At 40.3% G+C, this 25,957-nt stretch overlaps 1 protein-coding gene across 3 annotated transcripts in view; it reads right to left on the bottom strand.

The window, feature by feature from the left end:
• Positions 1-25,957, bottom strand: part of THSD7B (thrombospondin type 1 domain containing 7B) — a 291,869-nt gene that overhangs the window by 182,152 nt on the left and 83,760 nt on the right. For all 3 annotated transcript variants that reach the window (XM_085228059.1, XM_085228060.1, XM_085228061.1), the window contains exons 4-5: positions 11,818-12,577; positions 4,132-4,383 (exon numbers count right to left, since the gene is read on the bottom strand). In XM_085228059.1, coding sequence (XP_085084185.1) covers positions 4,132-4,383; positions 11,818-12,577 — 1,012 coding nt within the window. The remainder of the gene's footprint in view (positions 1-4,131; positions 4,384-11,817; positions 12,578-25,957) is intronic.

Raw genomic sequence — 25,957 nt, 5'->3', positions numbered from 1 at the left:
TCCTCTTTTGAATCTTAACCTTTGGATAGTACTTGCAGGTTACTAGCAATACCCACTGTGGTATTACCATGTGACTGATTTCTTCAACCTCAGTGAAGATGACATCCAAGCCCACAGTTACGTTGTTAGAGCAGACCTGATCAAAGATGCACTGTATCAGAAGTAAGCTCAGGGGATAACACCATTCCACTACTTTGTTCACTGTCTCTGTAAGAGCACAATAAGCCACAAAGTGAAAGGGATGCATCTGAATCATCAAGACAGCTCAGCCTCAGTGCATTTGTGTGATTCCTCCGCCAAAACCTGTGAGTGGTGACAATTTAAAATGGTAATAGATTTAACACTTTAACTCCTTTCAACATCTAGTTAGATGATTTGATGAAAAACCAGTATAACCAGTAGTCCTAGCTGTGACCCTAGACCTCTTAAAATGGCTAATAACAAAGATTTGTATTTGTTTTTGACTTCCCAATAGGCTTGTTCCTTCTTTTTTTTTATAACACTGTTTGAGTTACAGGAGGTCTGATTACTTCCAAAGACTGCCAGTCACCACTGCCAATGGATGGAGTGCTGGTAGAGAACACTTAAAATGGGAACCTCCAGAATCCACATGCAGTTATGTCAGCTTGCTTAAGAAAATGGGCAAGCAGAAGCTGCTGGAAATAATAAACTTGTTGTTTGAGGTACCTAGGAAGAGACTGGGCTGATAAAGTCAAGATTTTCACATCATAAGCAGTGCTTGCTAACCAGTCAGCTGGGGAAGCAGAAGAGGTGGTTCTTTGCGTGTCTGCTATGATCAAAGCAAAGTGAGCTCTCACACTGCAACAGCCAGCATCAGCCACAGGAGAAATGTCCAACCTGGGGGCTGGAGAACTACAGCTGCAACACAGCTTGTTCCTAATCACAGGGGAGGCAACAAGGCTGTCCAGACAAACCAAGAGCAGCTCGGGGTGCCAGAGACCAGGGAAGTTCAAAGGGCTGGAGAGTGATGCTGCCTCCACTCCCAACGTGCAATCCCAGCAGCATACCAGCTGAGTTCTGAGAGCTTCCGTTCACGTCTTTCCCACTTCACACTAATACCTTGCCTTTAATTAAGGCACATAATGAGCCCTACAAAGTGATACCATCACACCCATACCTCAGCAGTAATCTCAAGCCTTTTGTAAAAATCAGGTCTTAAAATTTTCCCATTTTCCATCATTTAAGTTCTGAAAAGCTTTGAATTTCCAACAAAAAGAGAGGTTTGTTTTTGTTTTTTTTTTTCTAAATCCCTGTCTTGTAACATAGCAACCACAACCAAAACGAAAGATTGAAAGACATAATAATAATTCTGGAAAATCTATCTATTCCCACTGAAGATGTAAGCTACGCATCAAGGATACAAGTGATATAAAACACTGTTTTAAAACTGATGACTCAGTGACAGCTATGTAACAAGCAACTGCTCAATGCCTTCTCGATTTATAGTAACCTCTTGGTCTCTGCAGTCTGTAGGACTTATCCTCTTAGTGCTGAAACGAGTTTTATACCTATACATGCCTGTTCTCTTTAATCGAACTACCCCAAATTTATATGACAATAAAGGAGGTAGGATCACCTCATATGTGTTCAAGCTTTCTAAAGCCTTAATCTAATCCTTTTAGAATAAATAACCAAAAATAAAACAAAGTACAAAGCTCAAGAGTCCTACCTGCACTTAAAATGCTTTATTTTCTTGTATTTAAACTATTGATTAAAGACGTTATAGTAAACTTCAGCCTTAAAATTAAAAGGCTTTCCCATTAAAAGTAAATTTATACCAGTATCGCATACCTGCAATGAGACCTTTAACCTGCTGCCTTGCCATGGATGGGAACGTAACTTCACCCACCTTCCTCTGCTGAAAAGAAAGCTGTAGGTACAACCTCCTGAGCTGCTGCTTTTCCACACGGTGGATGTGGAGGATGAAGATGTAGGACATAGTCTGGGAAGCACACATTCATTCAGTCAAAAGGTGACTGCTGACCTTACAGTGAAAAATAGCCACTAGAGGAAAATGCCTCTTTCTCTTACACAGAGACATGCTTTTTCTGGCCAGTGTTGTCACCCACTGACTTTAGCTTGTCTAAAGCATGATCTGGAAAATCCTTACCAAGAGAACAAAATTTAAAGAAAAGGATACTTCCACAGTATCTCGGTCACCAATTCTCAAACACTGAAACCAAATGACCAGCTGTAAATTGTAATATGGACAAACAATACCCTATGCCAGTGCTTATGCTTAAATAACAGATTTTAAAATGATTGATTTCTCTTCATTAGCATAAAGCTGTGAGCCCCAAAGCCTTACAACTGGTATACCCACAGCATGTACCACAATGTAGCAGCTTCTCATTCCTGCTTGTTTCTGAGGTACTGAATGACCAAATCAAAGTCTACTAACTAGAAAGCAATCACAGAATTCTCCATAACAGTGCTTAGTGAAAGAAGGTCAATCTATCACTTGCATTTTGAGATACTACATCCCTAGAAATAAAAATTAACTAAATAGCAGAGATTTTCTTGCTATGTTTTCTGGCTAAGTGGTTCTATTAACCTGTAAGTCCCACGTTATTGTTCCAGGCCAGCTTATTAGTTTATCCTAGTTCACACAGATACTTTACTGTAAAGGTTGCCTGAAGGACTGAAGATGTGCAGGTATAGCAGAATGAGGAATGTTTATGAGTTCATATTCTCATGAAAACCATAGCATAGCAGCAATACACTGAAAGGACAACAAGTTTCCTTCTGTATCACGGGAGGCACTACAAGAAAGTTATCAGCATTATGCAGATCCTCACATTTTGGTCTCTCCTGGCACTACATCAAGACCTTACAATCGTTTGCACTTTAATATAGTGCAGTATCAAAAAAACACAAATGCTGAGAAACAAGGGGCAGACACATTCTGCTCACTCCTGATCTGCTACCAGCTGGCATACCCCAATCAGATGTCACCTGCACCCACACTCCTATACAAAATCAGCGAGACAATGTGTTAATCTATTGTCTTTGAAATTGGTGTGCATCTGGGCAGGAGCAAAAATCACTCTTCAAGAGCCTTTTCATAGGATGTAATCAAGCAACAGAATATTTTTTTTTTATATACTTCCTCTCCTTAGCTAGCAGGGTGCATTAAAATGTTCAGCATTTGATTTGAATGAATTCAACAATATAGTGACACTTTCACAGGTTACACCTTCCTAGGAAATGTCTCTTGCAAAAGCTTTATCAAAGCTTTTGGCAGTACCTGGCAAAGCACCAGAAATTCATGACTTGATCACTGATTAGTCCTCCTAATAAACAGTTATTCACAGGGAGATCTCTCTATATGTGTATAAAACCTTAATCTTGAAGCATTTTACAGTCAATCTCAGAATGCAAAATTAAGCTATATTTTCTTTTCTTTGCAAAGCAAACGATTTCCCCTCTAGGCTGGCCTGGCCAAGCGCTATGGCACAGATTTGCACACCAGAAAGGTGAGTTCCTCACCTTCTGTCAGAACAAAGAAGGCCATAAACCAAGCAAGAACTTAGGGACTGTGAGGTTTCACGGTTTAAAAATATCCAGATGGAATCTTGAGACTTGTTCTTTACCAAGCTGCTATCTCTGAACAGTTCCCATTTTCCTTACGGAGGACTGGGATTTTTCATGGGGAGATGAAGGGGAATCATTAAATCTTATGTAAAATTCATGGCTGCAAGCCCAATAAAAGTACAGCCATATAGACTTGCCCAGCCTCTGTGCAGCTGAAGAAATTCTCCAAACCAGCAATTCTCCAAACCAGAAATTCTCCAAAAACAAAAGCACTTTCAGAAAAAAAGGGTAGCTGCTCTCAGTTTTTAAAATATGAAAATATAACCTGTAATGAGTATAACTGCAATTTATTTCTGTATGCAAGTGTAATCATTGTAATAGCAATAATGGAAACAATTACAAGAACATTAGCAGTAAATAAGGCAAACCACTGTTAACAATCACCAAATCAATGATCTCTCAAACACAGATAGAAAGTACGATGTGCGACCCTCTCCATACACACACACAAACACAGAGCAAGGAAGCGTAAGATCACCCCAGAAGTTCAGAAAGCATAGGTTAAAGCTCAGGTACCTGGGGCAAGGCTTCAGCAGCTCTCTCCCTCCCGTGCTGCAGGCTTCCTTCTCCTCCAGCTCTGGACAGAGCTTCCCACTTCCCATGGCCACACTCCGCACACTACGATGCCGGCTCCGAAAGCCCGGGGTGAGATCTCCCCAGCTGCAGGTCTGTGAGCAGGAGCTCCACGCCGACCACTCAGATGTTTCACAGTCTCTAGCGATGACACAGGTCTTGGAGGTCAAAGGGACAACGTCTTGCACACAAAGGCTGAGATAAGAACAAAGTAAAACAGCTGTGGAGGTTATGCTTACAAGATCTTAACATTTTTTCAGCCCAAACCCCCGATTATTTTACCTATGTTACCGTATGACAAGAAGATGGTTTCAAACTAAAAGAAGGGAGATTGAGAGCGCATATAAAGAAAAGGTTTTTTATTATAAAGGACAGCGAAGCAGTGCAATAGGTTGACCAGAGATACTGTGGATGCCCCGACCCTGGAGACATTCCAAATCAGACTGGATGGGTCTCCGAGCACATGGTCAAACTGCAGACATCCATATTCAGCGAGTAGGACTAGATGAACTTTAAAGGTCCCTTCCAACTCAAACAGTCCTATGATGCTAAGAAATCATAGTCATTTGAGGGTGAAACAGAAGACTTGCATCAATGCCAGTACAGTGAATATAAGAGGAGCTGCAAAGCACGCACTGCATTTCCAGAGAGTTGTGAGTGCAAATGTTGAGCCACTCACAAATAATGCACCTAATTTATTTCAAGTTGGGAAAGATGTAAATGACGATGTGCTTTTAGATTTCACACTTTAACCATGACTGAAAAGGAAAGGCAAGCCCAGGAGAAGAGCTGCCATTGGTAAACGCCTCCATCAGCCTGCAAACACGGCTAGCTGGCCAGCATCCGTCTGTCCCTGTATCAGCACATCCTGCTGAGCAGCTCTGCTCTTTTATGAAAGTAATTAGGCTCTCATTAACATGAAATAGTCCATTTCTATGAGGCTGTTACCAAGCAAATGCTATTAAACAAGGTCAGAGGGTTTTCAAACCTGACAAAGCACAGGAGACTCTGGAACACTGCAACTGTGCATGTGTTTTTGCACTCAGTTACATTACTTAACCATTTTGATTATTATTAGGACATAATCCTCATTCCTTTTGTAAGACATCAAAAAAGGATCAATGCAATGGAAAAATAAAAGGAGAGCTGACAACTGTAGATGTCCAAGACTGCTCTGTCCTGCCTGAACACATAGAGTGCAGCTGCTTCTGATCCCCCTCACAGCAGCTAGAGATCATCCACCAGGTCACAAGGATGGGGGGGGGGGGGAGAGGGAACCTCTGCTGTGTCTGAGACCTCAGATAACTGACATCAACAGAGCTGGAAAGGATACAACAAAAAATGACAGACTTACATACGAGCAAAGACATGACCAGAGCATCACAAATGATCGATCAGATAGGGGGGAAAAAGGAGGGGAAAAAACAATGAAAGCCAGCAAAAAAAAGTCACCAGAAAAAAAAGAACTAAGAATTCCTAATTTCTGCCTAGTATTATAAGCATGATGCAAACTGCTCTCCAAAATTAAGACCATACATGAACTCAGTGTGAACTCTCTTTAAATTCGTCTTCTCCAGCCTCCAGTTGCTCACAGTCAGGCTTTTACCAACTGTAAGGAGCAAATACATGTGCACTTAAAAGGTGTGAAATCTAGAGCTGCTGCCAAGGAACCAGTTATTACCTCACTTAATATTACTTATAACACAGTTTGACTAGGCTAACTTTCTCCACAGAAAATACTCTGGGCAATCATTTCAGGATTGCACAGCAATCTCATAGGGTGAGCGTAGAAGATAACGGGCATCCATTCGCCTCTCTTCCAATTTAGAAACTGGTCCATTTTTCACGAAAGTCAATAGGAGTACTGCCACTTACATGTGATCAGGCTTGACTAGCTTGACTACATCCTGAATTACTAGTATAATACAGCATTTAGTGACTTAAATTTACACTTTTTTTGTTTGAAGTATAACACTTTTTTTGTCTTGCTTTCATCACGTACAATAATAGTCTCACAGGTGCCAGCAGGATGAACCTGCTGAGGTTTAACAGCTGCATGAAGCAAGAACAGCCTCTGATGCAGCCAAAAAATTCTTCTCATTTAAATCCAAAAAAGATTTCTCATGCTTCTACTACATGCCAAACACAACCAATGCAAAACTGTACCTGGTGCAAAACATCAATACTACTGAATGGAGGACAGAAAAGAAATAATTGTATCTGAACTTGTCACTGAACTTGTCACAGTCACTGGACCAGTGATTTGGAGACTTGGCTGGAACATTAGGCTGTATCCTTATTTCTCTCTCAGTACTTTTTGAACACAGTTATCAGGTGAGCCACCAGCGCCACAGTGGTAACAGGGCACATGAATTCCTGCTTTTAAGTAGATAAAATACTGGCAAATAGAAGTCATTGTCCTATGTGATTATACCAGAAAACTAGAGCCTATCTAAGAACATGGCAAGGAGGGCAAGTGAACCCACATTCTGAAGAGTAATTGAAATTTTGCGTTCAGATACCAGTAGGAAAATCCAAATCCATTTTTGGGGTAGCACCACTGTAAATGAGATATTTAAGTCTGGGTTGATCTTTGCTGAAAACCAAAGAAAATGAAACCTTTAAAAATCTGCTTTAGGGTTTTCTTCGAAATTAATGTTGCTAATTGCTGGTATTGCTATCCCCAATTCTTAGCAAGGCAAGAGTACCACGTCTGTCCAATGGATTGAAGCAGATGCTGACACATAGGCTGCAAAAGACATCTCTGCCCAGCAAGCATCCTTGCTATTTGCAAGGCTTTTAGGTATGTGAAGACTGAACAGCTCATTCTTTCCCTGAAAATCCCTCCACTGCTCCTGCTATAAACGGCTAATAAGAGAACTTTGTTGACCTTGAGATGAACAAGATGTGGAGCCGGCAATTTCCTCCCTTCTGCTGGAGAAGATGTTTTTGAGAGAATTGCACGCAACTCCCTAACAGAAAGTTAATCTAATTAACTCATTCCCACTCATTCAGAGCCTCAAAGCCAAATTAACTGTGACACCAAGCAACAAGCAACACAAATGCAAACGTAAAAACACACATTGTTCTTCTGCATGAAATTCAGACACATTCTTTCATGTCATCAAGGTACTCAGAACAACCTGATACAGAGAATGCTCAGATGTGTGAGCCATCCACTGATCTCAGCCCTCAAATCTCAAAGAAGGAAGTCTTGAGGAAGGGAGATGTTTTGTGAGCCCAGTTTTTAAACTAACTTTCCACAGATTAACATATTCAGGTCAGAGCTTCCTTTTAGGAGTAAATCTGGTAATGGTAACATTATAACGTGCTTACACATTGATGCTTTCTGTGTTACAGGGCTGGACTGCTAAAGGGAAAACTGCAGGAATTGTTTTGCAATGTATGTTAAGCAAGTTATTAGTGACAGTGTTTCCAAAACATTAGTCTGGCTGAAAGGCTAAAAGCAGTCACCGTTTGGTTGTTTAGTGTGCTTGTAGTAAAAACCAAGTCAACAAGATTATTCTTTTTAAATACCCCTGGAATGGAGCATCTCCTCTATTCCCCTTAGCTCAGGGATTCATTTCCAAGCCCGAGCACCAAGGCTCGGTCCTTACATGTGCTGGAAAGGATGTGAATGCACACCTCCTCCCCCAGAACAGTCACAGCCATCACACGTAGGTGTATTGCAGCACAGCATTACCTCCTCTCAGCTGTAAAATGTTGTACTCATCTACAGAAAGTAGAAGTCTGCAGAAAGTACAAATAATTTTTCCGAGAAATGTACAGCAGCACAGCAGTTAAGAGCAATCCACTAGGAAATGGATCGTGTGAATTCAAATTACAGAGGCAAACAAAAGAACTGGATACTGCTCAACCACATCCTTGATGGACACTTTATTCCTTGACTGAATTCAACAATTCAACCCAAATTTTCACTTACAAAGGCAAAGTAAACAGAATCCAAATTCTGTTCTGTTCTATCATCATCATCTTATACACCACATGAAGAGTTTAAGAAACACGTACCTGAAAAAGACATCTAATCCAGATAATGGGAAGGGAAAGGGAAACGGAAAGGGAAGGACCGTTTTGCTTTCAGCTTTAACTTCTTATGCTTACTGGGAACACCAAATGTACTTAGCACATCCGTCAGGTCAGAAGAAACAAGACAAATGTATTTAGGATTTCAACATGTAGTTATAGTTGCTCATTTATCTAAATGCAATCTAGCTTCTAACCCAAACATGGGGAACAAAAATAAAAGTTCCTTTGTGTCACTACTCAGGAGGTTTTCACAACTATGACAAGACAAAAAACCAAAAGCAGCAGAAGTTTAAAGTGCACATCTTCTGTAACTTTTTCTGAGGTTTTCTTAAAGGTATGGGAGTGTTTACATTTGACTTTATTACAGGAAATAAGATTGAAAGCTAATATTTTGTTAACCTGATTTTTAATCACAGTTCCCACCTGTGGATTGAGTGGAAAACCAAGAACTCCTGTTTTCTGGATGCAACCACACAACTTGAGAGTAAGAGAAAAACTGAAAGCAAATGTCAGGCACACCTCCTGCTGCTGCTACTTATCTCACAAGAGAAAGGACAGCATGTTTGCTCCTCTCATTAATCACAGACTTGTTAATGAAGAAGCCAAAATGAGTTTTCTGCCAGTAACCTCGCACCCCTAAGATGTGAACGCATTCAATCATTTAGTCTTTAAAAAATAATTTGCACCCATTCCATTAAAATCCTGACCACCATTCCAGTGCAGCCCCTCCATTCGCACACACAAGGACACACATTGGCACAGCTGGCTGACACACAGCTCTGAGATTAGAAACCAGGCAGTTTATCAACTTTGATAATAAATTAAGCATCAGACATCACTTGTGAACACCACAGAGCCATCTCTGCTGCCGTTGCATTATAGATTTGGAAAGGGGCTGACCATACGTTCGCTCTTTGATGGGTAATGGTGTTCAAGTGACCACACATGTCATATGCCATTTTTCTTAGTTAGCGGCAGAAGGAATGAGTGGTGGTGATAAAATCCCAGCATGAAAGCATAATTAAGCAGCTTAGAGACCTGGTGAAGCATTTCTAGGCATATTTCTCTCTTCCCTTAGTACCCCAGAAATTTAATTTGTAACTTTCATTGGGACTTACTCAACAGTGTTATTCTAAATAGGAAATCTCAGCCAGGAAAATGAAAAAGCACAAATAAAGCAATTCTTCCCAGTTCTACAGCAGACATTTGGCTGTCTGCCAAGCTCTGCTTCAGGGTTATGCAAATGCATTTACTCTTCTTTACCAGTAGCCAAAATATCATCACTCTTGTGAAGCGACATCTGCAAGATCGGGTCCATTCTTCAGGAGAATGGCAGCAAATACGCTGCACAATGAAACTAGGACAGCATTAACACGGTTGTTTTAAGGGAGCTGTTGTTAGGGGTGTTTGGTATCAGTGACATTCAAGCCCTGGAATTAAACACAGATCGGATTTTATGCCAGATTTTAGGTTTAGGTATCAGGTTTCCAAGTTTAAGCTATCTTGTTACAATTGATAACCAGTTATTTTTGAAAGAGAACTACACAAACTATGGATGTTCCTCTTGCATACAGGCCTAGTAAGACTAAGGCACAGGCTACTCTCACCTCTGAGACACAGACTCAGCAGAAAAACTCTGCTAGGAGGCAGCTAGTGGAACTACATGTTCCCAAACAGGGGGCTAGATCATCTGAAAAGAAGAAACAAAAAAAAAAAACACAAAAGAACCCCCAAAATCAGAAAGGATGAGGGAAGCAGACAGATTGACAGGTAGAAACAATAAAACTAAACCATCTGTGATCTTCTGTGCTATCATCCAGAAATTCAACAGATTACACAGAAGTGAAGAGCAAAGTATGAACAGTGGCTTCCAATCCCCATTCCTACAGCAAAAGTGCCAGTGAGAGTGTGAGGGAAGAGAGCAAGACTTAAAAACAGCCAGGATTCCCCACCCATAGCCTCTGATCTGAATGAGATATAATGGCCAGAAAAGCAGCTACCACGTGGCACATACATAAACCTGCTGCAGGTCCCACAGTGACATAAATCACAAGTAACTCCATTAAAGTCAAGCAGCTACATGAGTATAAAATCTGTGTATTTAGAATCAGCATACATTTAGAGACAAGTAATGAAGTCAAGATCTTAGAAACTGCTACAGCAGTTCACAAATCTTGACGTTTTTCCAAGCAATAAAAAATATTTACCTTGCTACAGATGTAATAGGAGGAGGTAAGAAAATGGCTAGAGTGTTTATTTTCACCTCAGTACATGTGCAAAATAACTACTGACATTAGCAGGGGTAGAGCATCGGACAGAGAATAACCCCTTATCTCTCCATTTTGAACTTGGGCAGGCTCCAGGAGATATAGATACCGATATTAGCTGATTTCTGCAAAATTCAGGAGTAGGATTTTTCACAGAATCACAGAGTAATTGAAGTTCAAAGGGACCTCTGGAGTACCACCATCCTCGGTCTGCTGGCAATGCCCTTCCTAATGCACCCCAGGATACCACTGCGCACAAGAGTGACCACCAGGTGCCCATCAGGTCTCCCTGATCCCTGCTTCCCAGCAGGTCAACCCCAAGTCCATATCAGTGCCTGAGGTTATTCCTCCCCACGTGCAGGACCCTGTGCTTGTCCCTGTTGAAGTCAAGACATTCCTTTCTCTCCTCCTTTACAGAGGTCATTGATTTTTCAACATCTCCTAATAATGGTGGAAAAAACGGGCAGGTGAAGTTCTTCAAAAATCTGGCTTCTGACTTTCTCAGAATTTAATCAATTCCTCAGTAATCTATAGCTCCTGGCACCCGCTCAAATTCAATCTGAAGTCAAATGGCAGAGCTCAGATTGTTTGAATTTAAATGTGAGAAATGCGGAGAATAAATCTTTCCATTATTTGCTGTACATTATTGTAACCTTCACATCTGAATTACAGAAAAGCGACCTGCATAGACCAAGGGAAATTGTTAAGTAAAGCACGTGAGGATAGAAATCAACAACTACTGTCAAGGAAATACATGCAAGTCACAGATCTTATACTGGCATCAGAAACATCGCAAACATGAAGGCTCCGCATAAGCAGAAGACAACCATAGCTTTGCTCGCTGATCTATCTGGCCAAGAAATATCTTCTAGCAAATTCACAGGGCCAAACTTGTCAGGCTTAAAATTCTTGTTTTATTCAGTGTTGATCTGCAGGAATGAAGAAGTCGAAGTTAAGCTTCTCCAGCCAAGTACATGCAGTAGGTGATTGAGAGTGGAACCCTTCCATGCTCAGCACCTCCCTAGCAAGAGATGATATACACATACCTCCATTTCCTTGAGGTTTCCACAAAACAAAACCAGAAAAGAAATATTAAAAACATAAAATGAATTAAACAGCCACAAACCATACAAGTATGCAAAATATTCCGCGGATGCTAGCTTCGCAAGCAGGGAATTAAATCAAAAAGCAGCCTGTAAAGAAAACGCATAAAAATTTGCATTTAAAAAGAAGAGAAGGTGAGTGCATTAGGCTGTGCAAAGTGGCGACTCGTGAAAGAAAGGAAATAAAAGCAGAGACGTGGAAGCGCCCTTACCTCAGCACGGCGTGCCTGCCGTCGCTCCGCACACAGCTGACCGCCCTGGTCTGGTACCCCACCTGCCCCACGTGGGGACGGTGCTGGGCCTTGTGGCTTTCCAACCACGACACACTCAGCTCTCCAGAGTCCTCCCCCAAATCCAACGAGGCGTCCTCGCGGCGTGGCAGCCTGCAGTCACTCCAAGGTCCCACCTTGAGGCTGTAGGTGTGCTCCTCCTCACCCAGGGGACAGGCGGCAGCAGCACAGGTCTGCGATTCTGTCAGGTTGGGGCACGGGGCACCTCCATAGAGAGGAGGAGCGATGACGGCACGGGTCCGGTGCCGCAAGCTATTGCTGCAACCCCCGCCACACTGGGACCAGGGGGAGAAGTCTGTGACAACGCAGTCCCGTGGGCACGGCACCAGGCAGGCCTGCTCCAGGGGTGGCTGCGGTGCCAGGTGCTCACAGATCTCAGCGGCCACGACACTCCTGTCCAGCTTCTGAAGGCAGCGGGCGCTGCGGCGTTGCAGGCCGTGCTGTGCCATCACGCAGGGTCCAGCCTCACCGCCGGGCACGCAGGGTCCCCATCCCGAAACCTCCCACTCGAACAGCTCCAAGTGCCAGTCGCAGACTTTGAAGCACCGCCGCTGGCTTTCAGGCTTCTCCTGCTGGTCGCAGTTGGCGTGGTGGGACGTCCAGCCTTCGGTGTGGGTGCACCAGACAGCCCGGCTTCGCATGCCCCCAGAACCGCAGTCACCCACACATCGGCCCCAGTGACCTGCAAAAGAGGGAGGGTTGAGCCACCCTGACACCTAACAGTGGCAAAATCACATTCCAGCATCCATTAAATAATGAATAACTACCAGCTCATCTCTAAAACCAAGTAAATGCCACTTGGTCTTTAAGGTCCTCTCCAATCCAAGCCATTCTATGAAATGTCTCCAAAGGCCCACATGACACTCCTCTTCCCCATGTATCCACATGGGTCAATACTTGGTCCCTGAAACCTGGAAAAAAACACTGCTTCCCACTGGTCCCACAATGTCTCAAATTAAAGGCAGACCAGACACGCTTCTGCAAAAGGGAAATGCACCCAAAGCCTGAGGAAATATGAATATTTAATTTCGCTTGTACAAATGCATATAAAAATGATCATAAAGGAACAATAATCTAATAGGAGGAGAAAGTCAAATTAGATAAGGGGAAAACATTCTTAATAGGACAATTAGTCAGTGGAATAAACTGCTCTGGGAAACAGCTGAATCACTGTCTGCGGTGATAAAATGGTACAGATAAATACCACAGGGATAAGAGTATGCTCTTATAAGGAGCTGAAAATGTAGGAAGTGATGTTACACGATGGTGCACGTTCTGCACAGTGGGTCTTGCAGGGTGCTGCTTTGTGAACAGAGCCCCATACAGCAAAACAGGTCCCTCACCTTCTGCATTAGCCAAGGAATTACCTTGAGCAAGGTGTCTCCATTTGCAGTACATGGTGGGGGTATATCTGGTCATTTGGCAAGAGAAATGGAATCAAAATTAAATGCAGCAATCCCATTCTTAGTTCCAGAGTGAACATACATATATAACTATACGAATGTTATTTAAAGATTCCTAAGTGAATGTAAATGAGACAAGGCTAAGTAGAAAGATTTTTCTCTAAAAACATTATTCCACAAAATCCACCAAGTCCACAAAACAACCTAAGGGCTGTAAAGTACAAAATTGCTTTTAGAATGAGAAGAAAAGGTAGCGGAAAGCACTAAGGCCAAATCTTAGCATATTAAAAGGATTTTGATGATCATGTCTCAAGAGAGTCTCATCTCAATCCTAAGTTTAAAAACTTTCCAGAACATCTTAACAGAGCCATTTCACTTGGTAAGAAAACTACATATGTAATCTGTGCTTGAAAGTACAAGGCAATAACCCTGTCTTTTGTATTTTTCTCAAGGCAGAAAATGAACTAACAAATAGGTCAATTTATATCAAGAAACGCTACTCTAGTTAAGTTTTCCAAAATTGATTTTAAAACTATCGGAATCAGTTATAAGCTTACACTAAGAAAACAAGAACATAAGATCCAAAACAGCCCCCATAATGGCTGCAATTATAATCCCATGTATTTCATCCAGCTGACGATGTTCCTGAAGGTAAACCTGTTGTTCTTCCTATATGGGTAGAGTAGTGACTCTCCTAGAGCCAAGGCCATTATATTGTGGAAATGCATGAATAAACAATGTTCTTTCCATCGTTAGTAAGAGGTGAAGTAAATAGTTAGGATATAGCCAAGCTTCTTCTACGACACATCCCAAGCATCTGCACAGGAACCTTGGGGAAGAGCAGTGACCTAAATACAGTCTTGAAGAGCCCCACTGAGCTATCACTGCTGACCTTCCTCTGGTATCCCCATTCCTAAGCTCATAGATTTAGTGATCAGATCAGTGCAGCAGCTCCTCTGAGCTCCTCAGAGCCACCTCTCCTCAACAGCAGGGAGCTTTGGGAGCACATGTGGAGCGCAGACTGTCCAGGCAGGTGGGCAGTGATGCCACCACCTTCCTTTTCACCATTTGTTGCCAGCATCTCAGTACCCAAAGACTTCACTTACAAAGCAGAGATCCAGGAGTCATCTCTTTTGTGGCTGCTCTCCCTCCCTCATCCTCCAGGCTATGACTGCAACCCTACCCTTAGTCTGTTACCTCCTCCTGTGGTCAACAGGTAGCAGGCAAGAAGGGTTTTCAGAGTCACCAGGATTTAGACAGCTGCAGCTTTTGATGTATCCAGTCTTCAGGCTATGTGAAAAATCTTTGTCCCTTTTATACCTCCTGTATTTCACACCAAAAGATATCATTGCAAGATGAGGACACGACTTGAATGAGAAAAGTCACCAGCAAACTATACCGTACTTCACAAACTGTACTATGTGAATTATTCTTAGTTATAGTTGTGACTTTCTATATAATTAAATGGGCTTAAAAACCTGAAAATTCAAAAAAAAAAAAAGAAAAAAAAAAGGAATTTTATGTTTAGTTCAATTACATGAAGTGGCCTTTTTTAAAAGCTCATTCTTGATATGTCACGTTATTTAAAAGGCTATTCCAATAAAATACCAACACAATTCAAAAACAGACATTGGATTATGAATATGCTGCATCTTACAAAAAAATAATAGCTGAAATTCAACACTAATTGGTTTTGATTAATAGAGGAAAGTAACCGCTACAAAGACTAGGTAACTGCATCATGAGCTTATTTCAGCCTTACTTTTCTGAAGCAGTTTAACAAAGGCAATTTCATTTTTTGAGTTTTGGAATTTTCAGTACAGGCAAAGATTATTTTTTCACCACTTCATTTTTAAAGCAAAAATTCCAATATTGTTCCACTTCACCTTAGCGCACAACTGTTTTTTTTCCTCATGGATTGCTTGGAACACACTACACCAATTTAGGATTTGCTACTTAATTCTTAAGACAGGAAGACTTTAAAATCATATTTCTCTATATCAATACACCACTAACATCCCCCATCAAGACACCACTAAAATAATAAAAGGCCACTGTAGAAGAGGATTAGCCAAATTCAACTCACCAAACCTACCGCTGCTCTTTGACTACTCTGTAGAACTCATCTCTTCAGTTCCTCATGAACCACTCTATTTAATAGCTGCAGATTTACCAGCTCTGACATTAACAAGACGATAGAGATGCAGCAGAAGCCTTGGAAAGAATTGCCCGTTATTTAATGTCAGATGTGAATTTAGAGTGAAAAATTGCAAATAAAAGAAAGGACTCACGAGCAATTGCACTATCATTAGACAAATCACAACTTGCAATTACTCTCTGGCAAACACACTAAAAATGTAGCCTATTAGACCACTCTTCGCATACCAAAAGGAAGAATGAAAAAAAGGGTGGCAAATCAGATGCAAATCTGTTACTGTAGAATTTTTCACTTCCAATGATCACTTCAGGATGCAGTAGTGAACTTATCCACAATGTTTCACTGCTTAGTCAAATGTCCTGCTCAGTAGATTAACTGAAGAGAGGGATACAAATACTTTCCAGACAACAGCCTGCTTTTTACTTAGCATTTAACTATTTTTTTTTAGAGCAGCCATGTAAACTTACACCTTCCTTAAAATAAATGACTCAATTAAAAGAAACATCTCAGCAGAACGTGAGCAACGGTATGAACAATATTTTATTGAACACCCAATAGGACTTACGCATCAAAATGTAGAACTTTTAAAAGATGCATTACAGCTCCCAGTCGGGAGGACACTGATGTTAAATCAGAGGGCTAAATAAAATAAAATCTATTTCATGCTGATCAGTCTATGAAAGTACACGGAGATAAAGATAAAACAGATGAAACACAGTCTTATGCCACCACTGAAACTGAAAGTGTCCTAGATGGACACTTTCTGTCCATGCAGGAGAAAGATCTCTGAATTCAAGCATGCAAATGTGCAAGAGAAGTTGAAAACTGGACCAAAGATGTCTGAGATGCAGCAGTTTCCAGAAGGCAGGAGAATTCATAGAAATGGACCACAGACACCCAACTGCAGTAAGAAAAAAGCAGATGGTTAGTGACATATGTGGCAAATGACTATGTTCTATGAATGCCATCTCAGGGAAGCTACGTGGAATTTACGCCAAAGTGAAAAATGCCCCTGAAGCCAGTTCTTAAGACTACAAACAAGCTCTTCTGCTAACAATTTACACCAAAGTCCCTTTGAGGCAAAGGCTGGCACCAAACTGGATGGTCCTGGAAGTACACCGGAGGGTTAACAAGATGACAAGCACTTTGGCACACAGGTCACATAGAGGTTCTCAAGACCTCAAGGATCTGAGGTGCCTGGTGTAAATTCCATGCTGGCCCTGCTCTGAGCAGGAGATTCAACCAGATGACTGTGAACTGTTCATTCCAACCTGGATTTTCTAGTAACATTCCACAAAGAAGTATACAATAAAATCAGTGATTGTTCAACAGGACTTACTACAATGCCAAAAAAACCATTTTTCAGTAAAAAAAAAAAATAATAATAATGCCACTGAGATCTGCAAAGTCCCTAAAATTGCACAAATAAATCCCTTAGTCTGAAGAGCAAACTGAAAAGCAAGTCTACCAAATCACTATTTATAAAAATGAGAAGTCACACAATGAAGAAGTAAGCAGAGACATCCCACCATCTCTTGCAAGACATCTAAGCGCTATGCGGTGAAAGCAATTCATAAATTCAGTCTGTCTAATAAAGAAAACCTACACCCTGTTCTGTTTGCCATCTTTTATCCATCAGAAGGATAGCCATATAATTAGCCCAAGAAGCATCCCTAATCCAGTTAGAAGCAAGCAATACAGAACTGCAAACAAGTGTTTATTTGATATAGAAGGCACTGATTTGCCTTTCCTGCCTGCTATAGCCACCTACAATTATGCAATAATTATGTCTGAATGGATACAGTGACATCTGCTCTTTGACACAGAGGTCACAAAAGCATAAGGCAAGCAGGCTATTCAGTCAATAATTACGTATTACAGACAAAATGAAACACCATTAAATATCAAATCTCAAATAGATAACCCAATAAGAGTTGCTTAACAAGTATGTTATTGCTTAGTAAGGACTGCTACAATAATTATGCTCTGTTTAATATGACATTTAGCTTAATTGCAACCATTTCACCATCTGAGAATTCATTCAATAAGCATCTTCTACAATTATTCTGTCCCTGTAGCTCTGCCCTAATTTGCAAATTTAAGATTAGATTAGCAATCAGTTAAATAGAATACTGGGTTAGCAATTTCTTTCAAATACATTATAGATACATTCCAAGTTGCATCTGATATATAAAATATTGAAACAACTCTGACAAAAACGAATGGGCTATCGCTGGCATATTCCTCCACATCATTTGTTTACTTTTTTACCCCAGCTCTAACTTCAAGTATCAAATTTAAAAGCAGTTATTCTAGTATTTAAAGAAAATCTAATAATTCTTAGTGTAGACAAAGAGCAACCTCTAAATCAAAACAGAAGTATGATGTCATTAATGCCTGGCTGAGGAATAACTCCACCAGATGTGATCACAACCCCCAGTAGATCACTGCAGTGTACACTTTAATTGAACACTTCTGCATGAAATGTAATAGAGCTACTCAGGATGTAATTCTAGCATCCCTCCACCAGATCACGTGTATAAGAAATAGAAAACTGCAACTCATTTTGTGACTCTGAGAACAGAAGGAAAAAAACAAACAGAACATGCGGGCTTTATTTCTAAAAGCATTAAAACCAATTTTTTAAATGGGTTTATGTAAATTTTCAGATATTTTTATGAGATATACGTAATTTTTAATGAGACTTAGATGCATGTTTGTTTTTTTATGGATCAGACTGTTAAAGATTAGATGAACTACCACATATTTACTCTAGTAAAATTCTAGGTATGATACAAAGACATTTGATAAAATGCCACAAAAATATTTCTAATGATTTGAACAACAGTCTTACTAACTGTGCTGATTCCTCTGCTTTTCAGAAGCACCCTCCTCTACATTTACTGTCACGCTTCAGACAAAGTTCAGCTTTTTTTCCTCCTCTGCATTTATCTCAATTATTTTGCTATTTATTATTAATAGCAATACAGCAAAATACTTTCTGCTACGATTTGTATGAGAGACACTATACAAAAGTCTATTGCACTATTTGCAGTATATCACACATGCAGATAAAATTCCTGATTCCTGTGATTAATTCTAACTATCTGCAGCAATTTTTTCTATTTTCATGATCTACACAAACAAGTAATTTGGCATCTCAGTTACTCATCCCACTCTAGACCTGAATGAAAGTGAAGTTCAGTGACTCACAGCCACGCAGCAGTTTGTTCCAATTTTACATTTCAGCTTTTTACCTTATTATCCACATGCGGTAACACTCAAGACACACTCCAGCAAGCAAGACATTCTGCAGCACAATCTAAGGAGCACTGTTGTTTATGAAAATGCAATGATTTACTAACCCCTTGACACCTGCAGGCAGGGCTTCTCAATATTAAGCACTAATGTAAACTGCATTAGCTGAGTTACTCAATCATGTGTCCGCACCCCAGAGACAGCTCGGGGAAAGATATTCTTTTCTTTCAACTCGCAGTTTAAAATTAAAATAAATAAATAAATAAAAACCCACAGATTGTAAAACATGTCTGTAGTACCCTCTAAATATGCCAGACGGGTCTGAGAAAGCAGATTTCTTGTCTTGATAGTAGCTGATGTTAAGAGATGAGGTCATAATGTATACAAATTTAAGTGCACTATAAAAACAATATATAGATGTTACCAACAGGTTACAGCTATGAATAGTACTGTGTATACTGCTACAGCACTGCACGACTGGATTACAGAGAGTTAAAACTCAAAACTATGAAAAGCAATTCCTTCTACGACATGAGAGTATTTGTAAATGTAACCTGAATAGGAAGAACTGGGAGATGCTTCTATACAGAAAGACCTTCCCAAGTGCATGGGCCACACAGTCGCTTTTCTTAGTAAGCATTATAGAATAGTAATCCATTGGGCTGTATTTCCCATGCTGCTCACGCTGCTACTAATCAGTATTTCTGCAAAGATGGACAGCACTATAACAGCAATCCCTGGTGACAGATAGCATAAGTAGTTCATGGGAAATTGTGTTACTTTCAAATGTGCACAACCAGTTTTATATAAACTGGAGAGAGGCCATTGTAGAACTATGCACACTGCTTTCTAGCAGACCTTTTTCATTTTTTATTTGCAGTCCTCATTTAATTATCCACTTTCAGTTAATCATTATTAAATTTACCTTACTCTGTACACTCTCTTTTGGAGCTGTCAGCTTCTGGGGAAAAAAAAACCCTATTTCAAAAAAAATGCCATACTTAGAAAAGTGCAGGAATACACAATGTTAGCAAGCACATCGAAGTTTCAGAATGATGTGCTCTCCAGCAGTAAATCAATCTGCTCATCCAACGGCTTTCCTAAGCAGAGGCTGCTGTCAGGAAGAAGGGTTGAACTCTGAGCAGCCTCCAATCAATCTGAGAGGGCCAAAGAGCTTAGTTTCCATACACTGTAAAGCCAGGATGAAGGGCTTTAAGATTGAAGTGATTTTTACTTTAGGACTTTGGGGAAGAGTGACAGCCAAACACCACTGCACTGTAAGTAATGAAATCCAGGAAAAGTCAATTCTGAAAAAAAAATTAAAAGGAGAGGCAGAGAAAGGTGTTATTTTACAAACTGAAGTGGTTTCCTATCACATCACAAATTCAGCTTCTTGATTGCAAGGTCCAGGAGAACAGAATATCTAAACTACTTGAGTTTGCACTCAGAGAACAGGATCACATCACCTCATTCCGATTCACAAGTGTTAGGACTAGAAAAATCTTGGGAATGTGGTGACAAGAATCACAGAAACTACAAGCAAGCACAGCATATCTAGGTAGGTACCTCAGAAAGACACATGTCCTTTCTGTCTGGGGGCTACGTTCCCCAGATTCCAAACAACTGCACCTGCAGGTGAGTGACAGCAAGGCACTGCCAGACTGGAGGTGTGCAAGGCTGGATGAGGCCCTGGGCAACCTGATCTCGTGCCTGAATTAGTGGTTGGCAACTCTACCCATGGCAGGATGAAACTAGACGATCTCTGAGGTCCCTTCCAACCCAAGCCATTCTTTGATTCTGTGATCTTAGACTGTATTACCCTACAGGGCTTTTGAGCTAGTTTGTTGGGGTTTTTTTTTTCCTGTTTTCTTGCTGTGTTTTTTCAAACCAGTCCATTATACATGCTGTGCTCCTGGAGAGCAGGACACAGCTACAGCCAGACCAGAGGAAACAGCCCACCTCCTGCAGTGCTTCTCTGCACACAAACTCCCAAATGAGAACAACAAAAGCCACAATGATACAGAGCAATAAAGCATTACAACATACAGAGCTATACTTTCTTTGTTTCTGTGTTTCTTAATTTTGTGGGAGGTTTTGTTGTTGTTTTCTTTTCCAGTTAAGCTAGATTCCCTAGGGCAAAAGCCAGCAACACTGTAAGTACAAACAGAGGAGATAGTAGGGCAGTCCTGGGCATAAATCTCTGTCAATGGATTAGCAAAAGCCCAAGCCTTATAAGTGAACAATGCAGCAGGCAGAATGTTAACCCACTTCCCAGGGTGGGAATAAACGCATACAGGAAAAGAGAAAGGCTGTTGGTGGGTTTGGGTTGGTTTTCAATACTTGCACTGCTAAAATAACAAAATCTGAAATAGAACTTCAGTTCTAAAGCTGATATATTCAAATCATGTACCAAATTATTCAGGTCAGCTCTGTAATATGGGCAGATCTTCATTGCCTTTTGGCAGATGCTTTGCCAGTTCTGAATTTGTGGTAGTTACACATTTCTGAATAGTGTTCAGCTATCCCTGGAAGTCTAACAGTATTTACCTAAGTTTTCAGGAATTTCAGCACAAGGCAAAAGCCAGCTCCTTCTAGATGATGAAATACCTGAGAACGCACACCTTAAGGGTGACTTTGCTGAGCACAGATCCATGTTTCCTGAAAACCAGTGAAAGATGTGGCAGTGTTTAGCATTCTCTTTAGGAGATCTGTTGAGCAGAGGTGAGCAATATTTAACTTGGAAACATGGCTACTGTTACTATCAAAGTTACTGTGCTATGATTCTTTGAATTAAAAGAATGGCTAAAAGAATAGTAACTTGGAGAAATAGCAATTATGGGTGCACATCTGTTGCACACGTATTTTACATCCAAACTTGAGCATCTGCTTCTTCAACATTAGCCCACCCTTTTTAACCAAGGATGTTTAGAAACAAATGTTCTTAAACATAAGTAATCATTTAACAAGGCTTAACAAGTGTAGCCCTTAACAGATCTAATTAACAGGTTAATGATGTGCATAGCATGCATGCTCTCAAAAGCAAAGATTTTCACATTAAGCTTGTTCCTGTTTCACAGAAGCAGCTTTCTGTAGAATATCTGTGCTAATGTAATTACACATCTGGTACTTCTCCTGCTTTCAATTGCAGTGATATTTATAAACAGAGGTACTAATTTACACAAGAGTACCTAATTGTTCTAATTTTTTACACTGCAAATGAAGATATTTGCATGAAAATGCAACTGGAAAGATTCCTCTCTTGCAGCCCTCAGTGAATATACAAACTCAGCATTTATCCTGCAGAATAAAGCCAATATTGGCACTACTGCCAGAACTGCCTATGAAACAGACTGGGTGTGCCTCAAGTTCACCTTTATGCACAGGGGCCAAGTACAAGTGTTTAGTCACTTTTAAATTAAGCATCAGAGCTGGTAATCATCTCTGTTCCACAGTGTCACCAAGACAGCAAAGCTAATGTTTTAAAATATCATTTCTTGGTGAAGTTCATTCATCATCCTCATTGCAACTGGGAAATGATTAAAAAAAAAAAAAAAAACAGGACAATAATGGAAATCCCACATTATCTTCACCAGTATTGTCAAGAAAATGTAGTGGTTATTAATTTCAGCATGCTTCAAAAGAGACCACAAGTTCAAATACGATCCAAGAAGATAAAAAGCCATTCCTGCCTCAAGCTGTTTTCAGTTCAATTCAGGGCACACCTAGGTTCAACAAAACACACACACCTGAAATCCTACTGGTTACCAAATATTGGCAGAAGACGCTGAAGCCACAAGGGTTTAACAGAAGGAGAGAGCCCCAGGTCCAGAAAGATATTTTACTGAAGGGAGAAGCTATGATACGTGGACCTTTACACAGCTGTGTGCTCAAGCTCCAAAATGGTCACAGGGGAGAAAAGATAAGCCAAGGAAAATACTCTTTTTTTTGCTTACTAATTTAAAACACATTGGATTAAGAAGAATAATTCATTACTTTTTTAATAAAAGGAAGAGGATGTATGCACACGCATGTAACTTAGCTGTTAAGTGTATTTCAAAGGGGTTTCTGATTTGCTTTTTCTTTATGAATAAGAATTTCCATCCAGCTTACTAGCCAGCACATGGAGATCTGGTATCACCATAGCAAGACAACCAATAGAGACAGAGCCTTCTATAGAAACAGACTGGTCTTCCTGCCTTCCTCCAGAAAGAAACCTGCCACTCACTTTGCTCCCCAAGCAGATTTACCGAAATAAAATTTTACAGCAAAGATGGCACATCCATCCATAAGCTACTGCAGTAAAAAAGCTCTCTGCCTTCTCAATTGACGGACAACGCACTGCTGTTTATAAATGTGGTTGTTCTGCAAAATAAGAAAAATCTGTTATTCCACTAAAGACACTAAAATAACTGCTATTATTTAAGCTTTCAGTCCAGTGGGAGTTCTTTAATTCAATCAAGCCACTTGGAAATACTCTTCTATTAGAAATGTCTGTTCCTTTCTTATGATTCCCACAATAAACATTATTCAGAATACTTTGAAGTAAATAAAGCCAATTTGATTTGAAATCCTTTTAACAGTAAGCCACATATTTTATATATAAAAATCGAAATGACTGGCTGAATAGCAAAATCAATGAAGAAAGGGGAGCTTGGACATTTACAGTCTATCCTATTTGAAGTTTAGAAATGTAAGATACAATCATAGAATGGTTTGGGTTGAAAGGGACCTTTAAGACCATCTAGTTCCAGTCCCCTGCTACAGGCAGGGACACCTCTCTCTAGACCAGGTTGCTCACAGCCTCATCCAGCCTGGTCTTGAGTGCTTCCAGGGAGGGGACATCCACACTGAGCAACCTGTTCCAGTGTCTCACCACCCACACTAGAGATATCCAAGATATTCACCATCTTCAAAAATCAGCTTTAAATGACTTCAGTTCTTTCTCAGGTGATCAAGAATGACTTCCAGTTTACATCAGACTCTGATATTGTAGAGATGAAAAGTAGCCTCCAAAAAGCATAGCGAAATGCAAGCACGTGGCTAATAATATGCAAAATCTTCAAGTGTTTTGAAAACTTTTTTTTTTTTTTTTTTTTCTAAAGGATATATACTGTTCTCAGGAAGCATTTAAAAAATTCACATGCAATCCTTTCTTACAGTAGAACTTGTATAGTAGAAGTAAGCTGTTGCTACTTCAGTCCCTGAAGAAGAAAGGGCAAGAAGGGCAGGTCTATTGTACATTCTCCTACCTCAAGGTCTCAAACAGCTCCATCAATTAGACCAGTTATGTTTATTGCACCATCACTCTTCCCAAGCCATTCCACTGTACCATCTTCACATTCTCCAGAGCATTCTAATTTAAACCAGTAAAACAGTTTTGACAGGTAAACTAAATGCTTTCCTATGTTAAGCTTTAAGACACGTAAGCACACGTTATTAATTATTACTCAGTCCAAATTTTCTTTCCTCTCAATATATCTGTTATAATGGTTGCTGCCTCCTGAAGAATATTCCTCTGATAATGCCAAGTGCCACATGATAGCATTATGTATTTTCATATGAAATCTGCTTCTACCAGACCAAGCAGCAGCTTCCCACCAGGCAGTGTACAGACTGGGGATGACCAGAGACAGGCCCACAACTAGTGCTCAGTTACAGAAACGGACACCTGGAGCTGGACAAAACTGCTTTGGGGAGTAAAATAACAATAATCTAACATAGTAAAAAGAGATCTTATATTGTAAATAGAAGTGTGGCACTGTAAGAAAGAGAAAGGTGCAAATGAAAATGAACCCCATGTAGGTCCTACTGAGAAGAAGCCTTCCACATGAGCATTGTGTTCCTCCTGGGGAAAGGCTTAGGATTCTGACAGACCAACAGCACCAGGATGAAACCTTGGGTCCCGGCAGAGCAGGATGAACATAGTGCCAAGAAAATGAGTAGAAACCAAGAAGTGTTTGCATTACAGTTTTACCTGCATTATTATTCTTTTTCTGAAACAATTAGAGCTGGACTAATAATGATTAGACCCTTAGGAGTTCAATTATGCTAAGAATAATTAATTGGTTATGCTGTACCTAAGGTGTGCTTCCTCCTTTCTCAAGAACAAGATTTTAAGCATAATAAAAGCTTCAGTGCCAACTTATTTTTCACCAGGCAGCCTGCTCCACATGCCCACCGTGATATTCCTTCAATGTCCTCCTTTCTGATCCTGGCCACATAAGGCATTTTTAACATGTTATGTCATAAATTAAGGTAGCAATTAGTTAGCAGTGATAAAAATGTGATTATAGAAAGTATTAATTATACAAGTGGGAATATGGGATGAGACTTAACAGGCAAAGGACCAACTCATCCACTGTGAGATGCAGGAGGATTCTTGGTTGATCCTATTCCTGAAGCACTGAAGATATTAAGTACATCTTTTCCACTACGGATCTAAGGAAAGCATATCCAAAAGAAAGTACCTGCTTAAATCATGAGTGAAGAAAGGCCAACAGGCAGCCCCACAGAAAAATATATCCTAGAAAAGATAGCAGGCATCTCTGCATTTTGAAAACCTCCCCCAGTGACTGGGAGTCTATCTAAAGGAAATTTACATAACAAAAGGACAAGCCCTGCAAAGACAGGGAAGAAAGAATTTACCTCTACAAACACCCACTTAAAATTTTATGAAGGATGGACTCTCTTTCACAGTCAATGCAGCTCTGCGTATTTTCCTCCCTGCAACCCCAGTCCAAAGTCCTACCACTGCTGTAATGAAACAAGACAGAGGATCTCGTCCTCACTGACCAGATCGAGCAGAGCACTTTATAAACTCTTCCTTAGGTTACTGCTATATAAAACTCTTCTCAAGTTTCAGATGTGAATAAATCCAGCCCTAACATGTCTGTAAGGTTTTTAAAATTAATAATGTATGGGCAAACAGATTTTCCCCATCAAAACTTTTAGATGAGCTCAGAAGCCCATTTTATAGCCACTTTAAAAGACTGCTAAATCATGCAGTCATTATTAAACTGTTTATATAAACTACATTAAAATATTAATTCAGCATCAAGAATACATGTAAGCAGCATACAGTAGTAACAACCACATGTCATCAGACCCTAATGAATTACAGTACTCAACAGTCGGACCACTGTAACCAGTCAGCAGGTGCCAGTCACACTGATACAAGGTGAGTGGTTACTGATCATAATGCATATCCTTTGCCCCAAGGATAAAGAACAGCTGGTTCTTCCTG

Source organism: Meleagris gallopavo, chromosome 7 (assembly GCF_905368555.1).
Source record: "Meleagris gallopavo chromosome 7, MGAL_WU_HG_1.1, whole genome shotgun sequence".
In the NCBI taxonomy this organism is placed as follows: domain Eukaryota; kingdom Metazoa; phylum Chordata; class Aves; order Galliformes; family Phasianidae; genus Meleagris; species Meleagris gallopavo.
The sequence above is the reverse complement of the archived record's forward strand: the minus strand, read 5'-3'. Positions and strand labels throughout refer to the sequence as shown.